The sequence below is a fragment of the Nicotiana sylvestris genome, chromosome 11 (genome assembly GCF_000393655.2).
Source record: "Nicotiana sylvestris chromosome 11, ASM39365v2, whole genome shotgun sequence".
In the NCBI taxonomy this organism is placed as follows: Eukaryota; Viridiplantae; Streptophyta; class Magnoliopsida; order Solanales; family Solanaceae; genus Nicotiana; species Nicotiana sylvestris.
In genome coordinates, this window is record NC_091067.1 from 48067242 (window position 1) to 48085393 (window position 18152).

Here is an 18152-nt window from a genome sequence, read left to right on the forward strand (position 1 = left end):
CTACCCTTAATCAAAGAAAAAATCAAAGATGGAGATGAAATAAGCCATAAAAAGTAATTGCAAGATTGAAATCTAAGATTAATTGCTAAAGATGTTCTAAAATTACTCAAAAAGGCTAAAAACGATTGTTCACGTGCTCTCCAAAATAACAGATGACCTAAAAATCTGAAAAAGAACTATTTATACACAACCAAATTTTCCGGACAAAATTGCCCCTACGAGTATTCCGCTGACAGCGAAAAATAGACCGCTACAATGCTATGACTACCGCGGCCGTGCAAAAGCAAGCGCGGACCGTGGTCTTCAATTTTGAGCTCCACTTTTAGTTCTCTGATTCTCACTTCCGCTGAGGGCGATAACTTGACTGTGGCCGCACAATTTCACCGCGGGCAGCGGTAACTTGTTAAGCCCAAAATACAACTCTCTGAACCTTGCCACCATTGAGAGCGTAATCAAGACCGCCTCAGCGGTGGACCCTCCGCGTCTGTTTCTTCACTGTCAGCGCTCTTTTGACTCAGCTTTGAACTTGTGCAGGTTTCACTCCTTTATGAGCTGGTTTTGACTTTCTTGTCTCTTTTTGACCAAACACTGCAAACAAGCATAATAAGTTAGCTTTCGGGAATACTTGTACACACTTTTAATCCAAATTCTAAGCAAAAAGGAGCATAAAATAGGCTAGAATCCCTAGTTATCAATAGGGTTTTAATAGTATAGGTGCAAGATAATTATTTGGGATCTAACTCTAGATAATTTACTTCTAATATTCAAGTGAGACTCTCGAATTCACTCAATTATTAGTTCAAACATTTAGTAGAAACTCCTCTCTCGATTAAGTCTCAGCCTCAAAGATGAACCAATTTAAGCTCGGTGAAAATATGCAAGAATGCATAGTGGATTGGTCTTTAAAAGAACCTCTCTCGATTATCCTCCTAACTAGGTTTAATCAATGATTCAGCTAGCCTCTTTCGATTACTAAGAAGAATTAATAAATTCAACCAACAATATAATGCAAGAATATCACAAGTTATGCCTCTCTTTATTACATGAACAAGTGAATATAGATGCAACAATTAAATCATCCAAAAACGCTTCAATGCATGAAACTAGAGTTATAATCCACAACAAATATCAATAGACCAAATCCATCAAACCCTAAAGGGAACTACTCCATACACATGGAGTAATTCATTACAAATATGATAAAAAGATAGGAAAACATAAATTCAATCCAAACTCGAGTCTTGAGTGATGAAGGAATGATGAAATCCTTGTGCTTTGCTCCTCCAACTCTTCCTTAGCCTCCTTAGGTCTAAAGTATGTCAAAAGTCAAGAAAATAATATTTTTCCATGTATTTATACCAAGTAAGGTCGGGCCCAGATGAAAACACTTTCTCCTAGCCGAAATAAGATATTGGCTCTGTAACAATTGCACAAGCGCACTGCATGGGGCGACGCACCATGCCACATGCTAGTGGAGATCTTCAGGAAGCTCAACAATTCAACAGGAAGCAAATAAACACTACTATGCCTCGCACCCTGCATCACACTAGTGCAAATTTCTCAGAGTACGGCTCAAATCTTGCATTTTAACATCTAGACTTGGTCCTCGACCCCCGAACATGATCCCGACTTAATACCTTGGGCTTTTACTCAGACTTCAAAGCTCCAAATAGCTTGAATTAGCTCTATAACATCTACATAGCTCAGAACCACTGCTACAAGGCATAAAACACACAATAAGTACAAAACACTAACGATTAAAGTTCAAACACAATTAGAGTACAGTAAATTAAAGTGCAATAAGCAACTAAAATGCGTAATGATAGCCTACCATCACCATGGGATCTCGATTGAGTGTCGGTTGCACTCCCCGAGGTCGGGGCATGACATGTATAGTGTCCTTTGTGTGGTCTTTACTGACCACCGAAGTCTACATCATCTATTCAAACAGAAAGATCTTAACTTGCGGCAGCGGAGATGGTTAAATTTGCTTAAAGACTATGATATCATCATTCTATATAATCTCAAGAAGGCCAATGTGGTGGTCGATGCCTTGAGTTGAAATATGGAGAGCTTGGGTAGTTTAGCATATCTACCACTAGCAGAGAGGCTACTAGCCCTAGATGTTCGTGCCTTGGCCAACCAGTTTGTTAGATTGGATGTTTTGGAGCCTAGTCGAGTTCTTGCTTGCGTGGTTTTTCGGTCTTCTTTATATGATTGCATCAGAGAGCGTCAGTATGATGACCCCCATTTGCTTGTCCTTAAGGACGCGGTTCAGCATGGAAATGCCAAAGAGGTTTCTATCAGAGATAACTGTGTGTTGCGGATGCAGGTCCAGTTGTGCATGCCCAATGTGGATGGGTTGCGTGAGTTGATTCTTGAGAAGGCCCACAGTTTGCGGTACTCCATTAATCCAGGTGTCGCTAAGATGTATCAGGATTTGAGGCAGCACTATTGGTGGAAGAGAGTGAAGAAGGACAAAGTGAAGTATGTAGCTCGGTGCCTAAATTGTGAACCGATGAAGTTTGAGCATCAGAGGCCAGGCGGTTTGCTTCAGAGACTTGTGATTCTCAAGTGGAAATGGGAGTGTGTCACCGTGGTATTCGTTGTTGGGCTGGACTTAGAAGAAATTTGATGTGATATGGGGATTATGGACAGATTGACCAAGTCGGCTCATTTTATTTCGGTAGTGACTACCTATTCATCAGAGCAGCTGGCTCAGATCTATATCCATGAGATTTTTCGACTTCATGGCATGCCGGTATATATCATCTTTGATCGGGGTACATTGTTCACATTGCGTTTCTTAAGATTTGTACATCGTGATTTAGGCACACGGGTTGAGTTGAGTACAACATTTTACCTCTAGATGGACGGATAGTCCAAGTGCACTATTCAGATACTGGAGGATATGCTTCGTGCCTATGTTATGGATTTCTGGGTTTTTGGGATCAGTTCTTGCCGTTTGTGTAGTTTGCCTATAACAATAGCTACCAATCGAGTATTCAGATGGCTCCTTATGAGGCCCTATATAAGAGACGATATCGTTCTCTAGTTGGTTGGTTTGAGCCGGGAGAGGCCAAGTTATTGGGCATAGATTTGGTTTGGGATGCCTTGGAGAAGGTCAAGTTGATCCAGGATTGGCTTCATACACCCCAATCTAGACAGAAGAGTTATGCGGATCAGAAGGTTTATGATGTTGCATTCATGGTTGGAGAGCGATTCTTGCTCCGAGTTTCACCCATGAAGGGTGTATTAAGGTTCGGGAAGAAGGGCAAGTTAAGCCCTAGATATATCTGACCTTTTGATATCCTTGAGAGGATGGTGAGGTGACCTACAAGCTTGCATTTCCACCTAGTTTATCTGTGGTTCATCTGGTGTTCCATGTTTCTATGCTCCGGAAGTATTATGGTGATCCGTCTCTTGTTTTAGACTTCATCACTGTCTAATTGGACAAGGATTTGACTTATATTGAGGAGCCGGTGGCTATCTTGGACAGACAGGTCTGAAAGTTGAGATCAAAGGACATTGCTTTAGTGAAGGTTCAATGGAGGGGTCATCCGGTCGAAAAGGTGACCTGGACCGAGCACGTCATGCGGAGTCGTTATCCTCATCTATTCATCACTTCAGGTATGTCCTTATGCACGTTCGAGGACGAACATTTGTTTTAAGAGGAGGAGAATGTAACGACTCGATCGGTCATTTTGTGTAATTGCGCCCCATTTCCCCTTTTGATGCTTCACACATGTGTGTTTATGATTTTTATGACTTGCGGAGTTGGTTAGTTTCGTTCCGGGAAACTTTGGGGTTGAATTGGACCCTTTGATTCTTGACTTAGAAGTTTAAATTAGAATATTGACCAAACTTTGACTTTTGTGAAAACGACCCCGGAACGGTGTTTTGATGGATTCAATAGCTTTGTATTGTGATTTCGGACATGGGTGTGTGCCCGGATTTGCTTTCGGAAGTCTGTAGGTTGCTTTATGTTGTTTTGACGAAATTTGGAAATTTGAAGTTGAAAAGTTTGACCGTAGGTTGACATTTAGCTATTGAGCTCAGAATTTTATTTTGGGACTTTGAATAGGTCTGTTATGCTATTTAGATCTTGTCTACAAAATTTGATATCATTTGGAGTTGGTTTGATAGGATTCAGACGTTTAGTTGTAATTCTAGAGATTCTTGAACTTTATTTTAAAACTTATGCATTTTAGAGTTCTATGCGTAGTTTTAGATATTATTTTGTATTTTGATCACGCGAGCGAGTTCGCACGATATTTTTAAACTTATGTGGATGTTTCGTTTGGAGCCCCGAGGGCTTAGATGAGTTTCAGACATGTTTCAGAATGGATTGAATTGAAATTGAACTGTTGGTGTTGCTGGTGCCCAGTTATCGCAATTTCAAGCACCGGTCTTGTAGTTGGTGAAGGTGACAGCGGGGGCACAGATGCCACAATTGCGACTTCCCCTCGCATTTGTGAAGTTAGCAGGATTTTGGCTTAGTTCGCATTTGCTCGCTTTTGCGAGATCTCCAGCTTCGCAATTGCGAAGCCTCTTGTTACAATTGCGATAATGAACGAGGCTGTCAGGGTTCGCAAATGCGAGCCCTAGTATGCAATTGCGGGGGTTCGCGAATACCAACCTAATGTCACAAATGCGACAACTACAGCTGTTACAAAGGGATGGGAGACGGGATTTTTCAATATATTCTCTCATTTTAGAACCCCTAGACTCGATAGGACGTGATTTGGAGAGGGGATTTTTATCTACAAACTTTTGGTAAGTGATTCTAATCTATTTCCAATAATATTCCATCAATATATTTTAGATTTTAACATAAAAATCATGTGAATCAAAGTGAAACTTTGTCAAGTTTTTAAAAAATAAGAATTTGAGTTTTGAGAGTCGATTTGGACTCGAATTTTGAAACTAATCATGTATATGTACTTGTGGGGTCATGGTAGTCAAAATCTACGATTAGACCCGGGTTATGACCGGGCAGGCCCTAGATTAATTTTTGTTGACTTTTTGGGAAAAGTATAAATATCTTAGCTTTATCTATTGTAATCGATTTCCCTTGTATTGTTTGATGATATTAAGTCGATTTTGGTTAGATTTGATCCGTGTGGAGGCGAATTTTAGGGAAAAAGCTATTTCCAAGAGTTGAATGTGCCTAGTTGAGGTAAGTATCTTACCTAACTTTGTGTGCGGGAAACTACACCTTAGGATATGAGATTGATTGTGTCATTTGTTCTATGTGAAAGCCGTGTACGCAAGGTGACGAGTGGGTACACGGGTTGTACGTGATAATGACCGGTTTAGGCTACTTAGACCCTCTCTATGCTTTAATTGAATTGTCATATCATGTTCTAAATTGTCATAGTCAATCTATTCTCACTTTTATTAGTCTATCATTACATGTCTTAAATAACTTTGTTAATACTTGTTCTACATCCTACTTGATAATTGGCTCTTATGCTTTAGTCGAACTTGTTGCCTTTTTTATTGTTACATATTGTCTCTTTCATTGTTGGTTATCATGATTGAAGTCATTATTACAAGTTATCTCTTCTATTGCTATTATTCTTATTTGAAGTCATGTTATCTCTTCCATTGTGAGTTATTTGTATTTAGTTTCATGGTTACACATTATCTTTCTCATTGTTGAGTTATTGGTGTTGAAGTTGCGAACGTCGTATCACATTGAGGCAAAGTTGTTAATTGTTGAAATATCTTTCTTGCTAAGAATTTTACATTCATTTTTATTGTTGATATTCTTGTACACGTTGTGGTGGAGCCCTAGGCTATTGTTGTGGAACCGTTGACATTGTTCATTGTTGGTAAGTTGTGACATATGGGCACTTGTGGTGCTAGTTATTATTGTGATGTGATATTAACGCGCATACGATACTATAAGGTTAGGGGTAAATGTGCATGCGGAGGCATAAGATGTGACGACCCGACCCGTCGTCTCATAGGTTACCGCTCCGTTTTTCCCATTCTCATATTCTTTATGCTTTATTATCCGTATCTTATGTGATCGAGTTGGTCTGGAGTGGTTTTGATAAGAAATGAGACACTTAGTCTCTTTTAAGAAGGCTTAAGTTGGAAAAGTCAACCGGACATTGACTTATGAGTTAGAGGACTCGGATGTGAATGCTGACGGTTCGGTTAGCTCTGGGAGGTGATTTGTGACTTAGGAGTGTGATCGGAAGTGGTTTTGGAGGTCCGGTGTAGAATTAGGCTTGAATTGGCGAAGTTAGTATTTTGGCGAATTCCGGTTGACAGGTGAGATTTTGATTCGAGGGTCGGAATGGAATTCCGAGAGTTGTTGTAGTTTTGTTATGTCATTTCTGATGTGTGTGCAAAATTTCAGGTTATTCGGACATAATTTGGTCGGGTTTTTGATCGAAAGTGTATTTCTGAAGTTTTTGGAAACTTAGGCTTGAATTCGATGAGTTTTGGGTAATTTGATGTTGTTTGAGGTATTTTGATGATTGGAACAGGTTTGAATGATGTTATGAGTTATGTTAGCATGTTTGGTCGGGGTCTCATGAGGCTCGGATATGTTTTGGAAGAGTTTTTGGAAGATTTTGGCGTTTCGATTATGAGCATGTAATGATCCAAAAGTCCATTTTTAGTTCTAGAGATTGAAATTTGATTTTGAGACTTCCGGAATTTTGATAATGAATTATAGGAGTGATCTGAAAAGTTTGGTCTAATTTCATCAAGTCGCGATTGGGTTTTGACGCGAAACATGAGTTAATTGTTTAACGAGCGAAATGGGTATTGAACTAAGAAAATGAGCTCCGAATTGAGTTTCGACTGAAGGGATATGTTCGTATTATTATTTGTGACTCATAGGAATAAGAATCATCGAATTCCGAGGTCTCAGGCCCGAGAAATGAATTTTTGAGTAAAATTGCTTTCTGAAAATATTTAAGGAAAATGGAAATGAAATTTTATTAAAAAGTGATGGTATCGAGCCCGTATTTTGGTTTCGGCGCCCGGTACAGGTCTTATATATGGTTTAAGCACTTTCTGTAAAGTTTGGTTGAAAACGGACGTCGTTTGACGTGTTTCGGACTCAAAATGGAAAATTTGATGTTTTATGAAATTTGAAAGAATTCTTGGATTTTAAAGCTTAATTCGTGGTATATGACGTTATTTTGGCGATTTGATCGCACGGTTAAGTTCGTAGGATGTTGTTGAGTTAGTGTATGTGTTTGGTTAGGAGCCCCGAGGGCTCGAGAGTGTTTCGGAGGTGTCTCGGAGTGATTTCGGACTTAGGAAAATTAGAGAAAATTGCAGAAATAGTACCCCGTGAACAGTACCATGTACAGTACCCCGTGAACAGTATCGTGTACATTAACACGCGTGAACAGTAGCCAAAAATTCTGGACCGTGTAGAGAAAGAGCAGTCCGATTTTCTTTCATTTTTTGGACTTCAAGCTCGGATTCTGGGCAATTTTGAGCGAGAAGTTATGAGAATTCTTGGGGTAAGTGTTCTTGACTCTCTTGTGATTATATTTCATGAATAAATCTTCATTTTTGGCTTTAGATTATTGATATTTGAAGAGAAATGGATGATTTTCTAAAATTCCCTAAAGATGAATTTTTAATATTTGAAAGCCAATCCGATGTCGGATTTTGGTAAAATTTGTATGGTTAGACTCGTGGCGAGACAAGGAATCCGGTGATGTTAATTTTTTGATTTTTTGAGACGTGGACCCGGGGCTCGGGTTTTTGTCAAATTCGTGAATTTTGATATTTTTCGATTGCTTTCGATTGGGTATTGTCTCTTTAGCATAATGCGACATATTTGTTGTGATTTTGGGCAGATTCGTCGCACGAGGAGGGTAATTTGAGAGGCAAGGGCATAACGAGCTAGACTTTGACCGTCTTGAGGTGAGTAATTGATGTAAATGATGTCCTGAGGGTTTGAAACCCCGGAATTTCAATATTGAGGTGACTTGCACGCCGAATAACGGGCGTAGGGTAGAGCACCGTTGGGGATTGTGACTTGGTCTGTCCCGAGAGATGTTTTTACCGTGTTTTCTACTTGAACTAAATTGAGAATCATCCTTTCTTGGATTTAATTGTTACATTTGGGCTTCTCGCCAATTATTTGAATCCTTCAGGGATTGATATCACTGCTTTCGCATATTTTGCATATCATTTGACCTCAGTCCAAGGTTTTAAATATTGTTTTGCAAACTCAACCATCTTTCTAAGATTTGAAAACTTAAATGATATTTCTAAATAATATTTCGGGCTGAGAACTACTGTTTTACAAATGCCCAAGGGGCTTATGATGATTTCTGGACTGAGCATGGATCGGGCTGCGCGTCGCAGCAGTGTTATATTGATATTGAGGCCGAGAGCCTGGTTGATTACATTGATATTGAGGCCGAGAGCCTGGTTGATTACATTGATATTAAGGCCGAGAGCCTGGGTGATTATACTGAGATTGATATGAGGTCGAGGGCCTAGATTTGATGCCACGAGATGGCTTGATATTGCGCTTGGGCTGTAGGAGCCCCTCCGGAGTCTGCACACACCCCTAGTGAGCGCCGTCGACGATAAATAAATGGATGGCTCGGGCTGCACGCCGTAGTGGGTACTAGAGTGTACCATCATACGCATTGCATTGCACTCATGCATTTGTTTTTATCTGTTATACCTGTCTCAGTATTTGGTACTCTGACTTAATTGACTTGTTGTTTCACTATTTGTTGTTCTAAACTGCCAGTTATAGTTTACTTTGTATTTTTCCATGAGTTCTTATTATCATCCTTATTTATGTCTATTACTCACTGGGTCGGAGAACTCACATTACTCCCTGCACCTTGCGTGCAGATCCAGGTACACCACAGGCTAAGTGAGGAATTGTTTAGCTAAGCAGGCAGTATCCGGGAGTATTGAGGTAGCTGCATGGCGTTCGCAGCCTTGATCTCTCCCCTCTATCTCTATCTTTTATTCCGTATTTTTCCTAGACAAACTTGTAATAGGTAGATATTCTGTATTAGAGGCTCATATTCGTGACACCGGATTCTGTTGGGCTATGGTGCGGTATTTTAATTGAACTTCCATAGATTTTATTATTAATTATACACTTGAATAAAATGACTTAGTAAATTCTCTGTGATATTTATCTATAATCTGAATAAGAATTTGGGATAATGTTGTTGAATGGTCGGGCTTGCCTAGCAGTGTATTGGGCGCCATCATGACCGGGGTTGGGATCGTGACATAAGGTAGGACTTATGTGTGTGTTGCTTGTAATAAAATTACGTGAAGCTACGCGTCATCGTAAGGTGGGCTAAAGTGCATGTAACTATTTCGAGATGTTTTCAAAACTATTTAAATATAAGGCTCACGCGGCGGTATAAAGAAATATTGTATTGATATTGTGAATTGTGAATATGAGGCGGTACCCCGGTTGTGATTCTTGATATATACACGAGGCGGTGCCTCGGTGGTATTCTTATTGTATACGAGGTGATACCTCATTGTGATTCTTGTTGTCTATCTCATGTTGCAAAGAGTTTTGGTGGGAACACTTCTTGTTGTTTGTTCTTCCTTGTTCCATCAGTATTTTCCGTATATGATCATTGTGGTTCTCTTTAATTGATTTCTTTATGTTTTTTCCATGCTTACATTTCCGATGTTAGTTCATGCTATTAACTTATTTCGTATCAGTTATTTCTCCGCCTTCTATTATTTATCCTTACTATGTTTTCACACTACTTATTTCATATCCTAGTAGGTGTCTTGACATGGCCTCGTCACTACTCTACCTAGGTTAGAATTGATACTTACTGGGTACCATCATGGCGTACTCATACTACGCTTATGCACATCTCTTTGTGCAGATCCAGGTACGTTTGCTCGCGTCGAACGTTAGTGATCGACTGTTAACTACTTACAGAGACTTCAAGGTATGTCTGCTCGGCGTCCGCAGGCCTCGGAATCACCTCCCCTTATCTTTACTTCCAGTTGTATTTTCATTCAGGCAGTGATGTATTAGACATTCTAGTATTACTCTGTAGAGCTTATGACTCAGTTCCACCAATTTTGAGAAAGTGTTTGTTGAGATTCTGTTTCGGGAGATTCTATGAGTTTATTAGACTTGTTTAGTATTTCTATTAATTATTTCGATCAAGCTTTTATTGAATGTTAGGCTTACCTAATCGTAGAGACTAAGTTCCATCACGACATCCTACGGAGGAAAATTGAGGTCGTGATACATATACACTTGTCACTTCGTATGTACATCATTCCCAGACACGTAGCATGCAACACATAAGTCCTTTTTTTGAAAAAAAAAATCTGAAGTGGAGGTTTAGCAAGATACTTACTTTTTTTCCAACTAGCACCATTCTTCAAAATCTGCCTTTTCTAGCTCAAAATCTATTAAACACGTCCGATATAGTCCAAAGAATACTCAAGTAAGTCAAATAAAGCTATAAAAATTAATTCCCAATGAGAATGCTTCCATCTTTATCAAAATCTCAAAAATCAATAAAAAATCAACTCCGAGCCCATATGGCCAAATCGTGAAACAAAAGCCGGATCCCATTGATCTATAGCCTCACGAGTCCGTATATATAATTTCTTTCCAACTTTGAATCCAAATCCTTGTTCAAAATCTTAAAATACACTTTCTTAACTTTCAAGTCAAACATCCTCTTTTTTTCTCTTTTAGATCCTTAATTCTAAGGCAAAATTAATGATAAATTCAGGTTATAATCATATATTTGAGTGAGACTCACTTACACGATCGTCTTAGGTGAAAATCACTTTAAATAAAATTACCTCAATCCAAGCTCCTTAGATCCCAAAATGACAAAATAAAGTCCAAGTATAAAATAGAGTTTATAACAAACAGTTAAAATCTCAGCTTCAGGGGTTGGATGCCATGTCGAACGCGATGCGTCCAGGCTTCACTCCTCATCGTGACCTGCAATAGAGGATGGACGAGAGCGTTCACATTAACCTCAACATTTGATGCAATTTTTCCATTTCTATACCATTCCCAAATATCCCCAAACTCAATCGAGACCCTCGGGATCCCTCTAAACTATCCCGACTAGTCCATATACCCTATACAAAATTGTCCAAGGGCTTCAAATACATATGAAAATATCACAACTAGAATCAAGGTGCAAACCAAACTTATGAACTTTCTTCAGTTCTTCAAATTTCAACTTTCACAAGATACATTTAAATCATACCCGAGCCTCAGATGCTAAATCGAATACTCGTACAAGTTTAAAATCATCATACGAACCTATTAGAACCTTTAAATCATGAATCTAAGCTCGTTTACCCAAAATATTAATTTTGATCAACTCTTCCCAACGCAAGGTTTCACGTTAGAAACTAATCGTCCCAAATCTCTTGGGAACTATACCACCCATACTCTCAAGTCATAAATTATGAAATTAACCTGCAAGAGGCCTCAAATAAGTAAACGTGGTCCTAGAACTCAAAACAACATATTGGATTGTTACATATATAATATGTCAAAATCATATTCACTTTGAAAGTACATTGCCGTCTTGCATCAGTCAAAGTTCCCAATATCAAATGTCGTTCAAAGACAAATGAAAATATTTTTGAAATGATGAGTTGACTTTTTCTTTTTGGGTTTCACAATCGATGCTTCATATTTGATTTGGGGTTTGACTAATTTAGATTCATGCGGGAAAGTTCTACTTTAAGTGGTAAAGTGTTTCCTACCAAAGATGACTTTATTTTTATGACTCGAACTCGAAACCTCTAGTTAAGTATAATTTGGCTCTCAGACCTTTCAACATAATTATATTTCTTTTTTACTTGAGAGCACCACCTAGACACCAACAAGTTCCATTGCGTGTACAATTCTTATCACCCAACCATAAAAATATACAATAAGAAAATTTCGTAGAAAGTCAAAATAAAATAAGTTTTTATTATTATTCTCTCTATTCTAATTTGAATGATGTAGTTTGTCTTGACACTAAGTTTAGCAAGAAAATAATACTTTTAAACCTTTTTTAAGATGCAAAATTAGGTCCAGAAAGCCCTCTTGTTCTTTAGCTGCCTTTTCCCATCCGGAGACAAAAAGGAAAAGGGACGAAAGAAAAAGAAAAATTATTTCCTCCCAAATTTAGCCCTAGGTTTTTATATTGGAGCATACGACTATAATCCTTCTCTTTTTCCCCCAAAACCCTTCCTCCGACTCCCCTCCAAGAACCTAACGAAAGCTTCACTTATTCTCCAGATCTTAAACAATGAGCAAGAAGAGGCTCAGAGAATCCAAAATCAAACCCCAAACAACCTTTCTTGACGCAACACAAGGCACTTCTTTAATAAAGCATTTAGCTTCATGCAACGCTTCCATAAGGTCGAAAGCCTTCGCACATCTCCAAACATGGCTGGTAACACAAACAACTCAGCTCGCCGATGATGATATGAAGAAGCTTTGGAAGGGCCTTTTCTACTGTCTTTGGCACTCCGATAAAGCCCCTGCTCAAGCTCTGCTAATCGACCGCATCTGCTCTCTGGTAAAAAATCTTGATTTAGGTATTTGCTTCCATTATTTTTCTGCTTTCTTGATTACCCTTCGTCGCGAATGGAATGGTATTGACCATTTAAGATTGGACAAGTTTTACTTACTTATTAGGAAGTTTGTCGGTTCAGTGTTTGAGTTGATGAAGAAATGTAAGTGGGATTTGGAGGTTATGGGGAAGTGTGTTGAGGTTTTGGAGAATAATGCGTTTTTGGCGACGGATAAGTTGTTGGGTCATGGTGTTAATTATCATATTGCCTCTGTTTTTCTTGATGAGCTAAAAGGATGTTGTGTCCCGGTTCGTAATGATGTGGTTGGTTGCTGGTTTAAGCCCTTTTTGAGTGTGATGGGGAAGTCTGAGGATAAAATTATGGTTGGGAAAGTGAAAAGTTGTGTTTTTGATGAGTTGTTAAAGATGGGGAGGAGTTTGTTGGAGAGGAGAAAGAAAGGTGCAGAGGAGGGGGGTGAGAGCTATGGTGATGTGGCATTTGGGGTTATTGCGTTGAAAATGGGGTTTTCGGGGATGCTCTTTGAAGTAGGTTCGTCTGGGGATTGTGTTCAGGGTAATAGGAAGGTGGCTTTGAAGTTGCACGAGGAGTTCTTGAGGTTGGAGAAGGAGTTTGAAGCTTTAGGGATTGAAATTAGTCTGCCTGACGTTGATGAGGTTGTTGATGATGGAGAAGAGGTGCCTCAATTAATACCAATTGAGAATGGTTTGAGTGGTGAAACGTGTGATTCCGAAGTGGCTAAAGATGAGAATGAGGAAGAATCTGGTGATGAGACATTAAGGAAGTGCAAGAAGGTGAAGAGAGCAGAGGATGGAAGCGGTAAAAAGGCGAAGAAGAAAGAAAAGAAGAAAAAGGTTTCTGAGAATGGCACTTTGGTTGAGGAAAATGGGTCTAATGAGCTCGAGAGTGGTAGTAAAAGGGGGAAGAAGAAAAAGAAAAAAAGTGGGCTTTCAGATAATTCCTCTATTGTGGAGAAAAGCTCTAGCGGCTACAAAGAGGAGAATATGATTACTGCTACTGGTGATAGTTCCAATTCTGAGCCGGACATTGAGAACAAAGTGACTTTTAATGAAGATGTGATTTCAAATCTTCAAATGCAGTTTGAAAAGGTTGCTGCTGAGGTTGGTTTAGATGACGATGACAACGATGATGATAATTCATCTCACACACCTACAATTTCTGTGAAAAAGAAGAGAAAGAGAGGAAAAAACACTCAGGGAGCAGAGTCTTGTATCCCTGTCATAAATGGTGAAAGTCATGATGCTACAAAGAGTGCAGAGAAAAGTGCAAAGAAGGTTAGGTTTTCTATGAAGAACAACCTGGTATGGAAACCAAACAGTCCAATGCCTCCACAAAGCTTACGGTTGCCACCAACTCTTACTCCCCGAGGTAGTGCTTTGAAGAAGGGGGTGCCGCCCGGCCCCATAAGAGAGATGGCACAATGCACAAGGAAGATGAAACAGAAAAAGAAAGGCCGCAAGATACTGAGGACTATCTCCCCTGCGATGAAGCGACTGAAAAAGATGAGAGCTATGTCTGCTTAGTAAAGTTTAAGTTGGCAGGTGCTTGTTCACTAATTTCTTCTTTGTAATCCTTTTTTGTGTTTTTTGAGATTTTCTTAATCCCATTTGAGACTTCATATGTCTTATGCTTAGGATTTTTGGTAGCTTTTCTTTGATTAAACATAAAGTTACTTCGAGAAAATGTGTTTTAAAGTTGGTCTTGGAACTACCCTGTTTTTATACATCCATCGTGTTATTTAATTTTGCAGTTCTATTAGTGCAGTACTAAATTCATGTATGTTTGGTATTTTCTGATTTTCCTAAATTGTGCACTTCACTTCAGAGAAGCATTTGATTTCTTCTCGCTTTTGGCTTCAAGTCTCATGGCCCTTGTCCCCTTATTGCGTTGTTCGCTTTTAAAAACACTGTTTAGTGTGGGATCACTGTTTCACGTATATTTCTGCTCTCCTGAACCTAGTAAAGAGTTGAAGGGGACAAATTCCAATGAAACCTAAGATCTTTGTTCTCCTCATTTGCCTTGTCAGCATAAATAGAACCTTAACAAAGCTCGGTAGCTTGCTAGTTTCACATTTTATGAGCATGAGTATTAACTTTTTTGTGCTAGGTTTCATAGATCTTTCTTTTCTCTTTTAATAAGTTAGGTAACATAGATCTTTCATTTGCTTTGACATATCTATATAAAAAATTTAGACACTGGTCTGGATATTTCATGAGATATTCAAAAATAGAATAAAACTTGGCAAAGGGAAAAAAATACTGCTTGTACCCATATCCGATACTTGTGTTTATATGAAGCTGGTTCATGTAAGATAGGATTTCTGAGAGTTCAAAAGCCAACAAGTTATTTTGAAAAAATAACATGGTTATTTTTGCATTAAGTGCTGTGTGGTGAAGAAAGTCAGCCGCAGGATTATGATATCTCTTGAATGAGTGCAGAAAATGAATGACATAAGAATAGAGGGGTACCCGAATAACAGAGAAAACTTAGGTACTTGCAGAAGGTTTATAAGAGACCAAATAATGGTCCTGAGGACCCATTTACTTCCCTTCTTTTTAAATTTCTTTTGAAGGAGGGTCACAAGTTCGTTTTTGAGCCCTAGTCCACCTGCCAAGACCTAACATCCTCCTTATTAACACTCCCCTTGAAGGAGGAGACAAAACTTAAGCATGTCTAAAGAATGAATTATTAATTTATCAGCAGGGCAAGTTCTCTGCTGCATAGGCTCGCGACAAGTGCCAGCACCGCTTGTTGATATCACTGAGCATTGTCCTGTAGAGTTAGGTGAAATAAAGCCTTGGATAACTTTCGCTTGAAAGCTGAGGAATGCCGCAATAGTTATAACAAAACCATTCCATTAGTAGAAGCACTGAAATTCAGACTTGCTGTGTGTAGATATATGCTATAATTTATCAAGTATGAGCAAAATGTTTAAAGTGATTCTGAATTTAGGGGCTGCTATGTTTCTTAGCAATAATGCTGTGAATCGTGAATTAAAAGGGTAAGATTGAATCGCAGATTTGGAGGCCTAGAATTTCACAAAATTAGAAGCAAAGGGGAAGGGCTCCTAGAATCTCGTCATCTGAAAATTCTTCCTTTGCCGAACTCCAAGTAATTAGAGACAACAACTGCATTTAAACTCTTAAGACTTGTTGAATGCCAGAAGGATTGATAGCTAACTAAGAAATAGACCAGCTTCCTGCTGAACACTTGTAAACAGGCCTAAAACATTAAAACTATCATATGAGCTAGATCCAATAAGTAAAACTGCCTCAGAGTTTCGTTCAACCCACAAAAAGTAGACGATTGTAAAATTCGTGCCAGAAAACTTATTGAACTATTGAAGGGTATTTAGAAGCGAGTTTAACAAAAGCAACCTTCATATGAGGAGGAAAAAGACTGGTATTACTCCGATTTTTTGCTAGAATGAAGAGGAACCTGTAAATTGCTTCCTCCTTTAGTCAAGGAAATGGGCTCTGTACTTTGTAGATTGTTCACTGGTTCATGTCTTTCAGGCTCTGTTATTGATAGAGTGCTTATCTTCTTTAAGCTAGAGCTTCAGAAAAAGATGATGAAGATTCTGCTGGCAGCTGTACATTTGGATGCAAAGGCTTTTTTAAAGCATGCAAGCGCACAAATAAATTCGAAATCTCATACCATTTCTTATTTGGGTCTTTAGTTGAAAATATCTGATGCCCCAGCTTGTATGGATGGATCGCTGTACCTTATAAAGATTGAAATGCTCTCTGCTTGATGAGCCGTGCTTGCTATTCTCACATACGAAGGAAAGGAAGCACAGTTATGAATTATCATCCAATAGTTGAGGATCCTGAATAAGTTAGAAATACTGTCGTGGTGCAAAAGTTTAAGGACTGATTTGGGATAGGATTTTTTCTTTTTGGCCCTGTGTACCCTTCTCTGTTTTTATATAAAATGGAAATGAGCTAGTTGGGAAGTATATCTTTTAGATTGTTAGAGCGAAGATCAAAAGCGGTTTTCCCTTCATTGGTGCTTTCGATTTTCTGCATGTGTAGAGAAAAATGACAATATAATGGTTGGGTGCATGCATATACACAGATCTGTTGTGGTATCGGGTGACTAGATTTGTTGTGCCCGGGCTAAAGATGGTGTTGGATAGCTTTGTATTCGTTCACTCCTTCATGTAATACTTGTTTCTCTGAGTTGCTTTAAAGTGATCCTCCAATTCTATCTGCGCAATGTCTGCACATATAGCTTTAACAGTGGTGACCATTATCGGCCATCGTGTTGTCAGATGGTATGTAGTTGTAACTGTTATGTCTGTACGCTGTCGATTGCAAATTGTGCTGGGAAAATGAATCATAATGCACTCAAGGTAGTTGAAGAAGTGCGATTAAAATATTAGGTGATCTCTCTCAATCTGTTTAACCTTTGATAGGAATAATTATTGTGTATAGTCGGATGTATCTCTTTCTTTGAAGGGCATCAACAGATCGTAAAGCAAATAAAGATCTGCTACTACTTATTTACGCAGAACCTAACTTATAAAATATCAGAAAATTGTATACACGTCACTTACACTCATTTAAAGGCAGTGGGATAAGTTATCCATTTTTAGGCTGGTATTACTTTATATAGGCAAAATCCAAATCTGTTTTAGGGTTTACAAATATCAACGGAGTTGTCTTTTCGAGGTCTATGACTATGGGCAATAAAATCGCCTGACTGGCTTGACTCTCTCATAATGTATTAGGAAATATATTCACAGTTATAAATTCCTTAGGGGCCTGTTTTCAAACCCACTTAGGAGTTGTGTTGGGGCGAAATTGAGTGTAATTATACAGTTTGGCATGTTTGTCCAGCCAAATAATTATTTGACCAGCACGAAATTGGGTGTGATTGAGAGGGTGTAATTATACTCTCCAATTCTTAGAGGCGAGGTGAGAACTTGTGGTAGTTATAGTGTAATGTAACTTTTCTAATTTTTTTTTTTTTTTTTTCAAATAAATCAAGTACTATTCTTTTTATAATATTTTTTTTCCATTTCTCTTTTCTCATTTTTTAACCTTCCAACGTGTTGGTTTTGGCGTGCTTCCATATAATTTTGCAACTTCTCATATTGTGCTTCTTCCTTTTCTGTTTTTCTTTGTTGTTAAATACAATTTTGTATTTTGCTAGCTTTGTTTTCTATTCATTTAGTATACAGTAATTATTAAGAAAAATTACCTTCTAAACTCATATTTATTTTTTTGTTATTTAAAAGGTATAACAAATCACAAATTTCATATTTTACTTATATGAGTTGGTAAATGTTTTAAATTCATAATTGAAACTTTATTAATTAATTTAAGTTAATATATTATTTATTTAAAAGATAGTCAAGATATTGATAATTCTTTTCAATATTAGTCACTAATTATTTAGTACTTCTTTTTTTTGAAAATATAGTTTAAATACCCGACTATAAATAATATATAGCATTTCTTATATATATGCATGTATGTATCACACATTAATGAGTTAGTAAAAAATTAAATCGCCATTGCAATTTCAATTAATTAATCTAAGTAATAATATTATTTATTTGGAAG

General features: G+C 38.2%; 1 protein-coding gene across 1 annotated transcript; it reads left to right on the forward strand.

Annotated features, from left to right (window-relative positions):
* Nucleotides 1-12134: 12134 nt before the first annotated feature.
* Nucleotides 12135-14324, forward strand: LOC104249432 (uncharacterized). The gene has a single exon (XM_009805860.2). The coding sequence runs from the start codon at nucleotides 12276-12278 to the stop codon at nucleotides 14103-14105; it is 1830 nt and encodes a 609-aa protein (XP_009804162.1). The 5' UTR covers nucleotides 12135-12275; the 3' UTR covers nucleotides 14106-14324.
* Nucleotides 14325-18152: the final 3828 nt, after the last annotated feature.

Coding starts and splice junctions, on each gene's coding strand:
- LOC104249432 (XM_009805860.2), top strand. CDS start 12,276: ATGAGCAAGAAGAGGCTCAGAGAATCCAAAATCAAACCCCAAACAACC.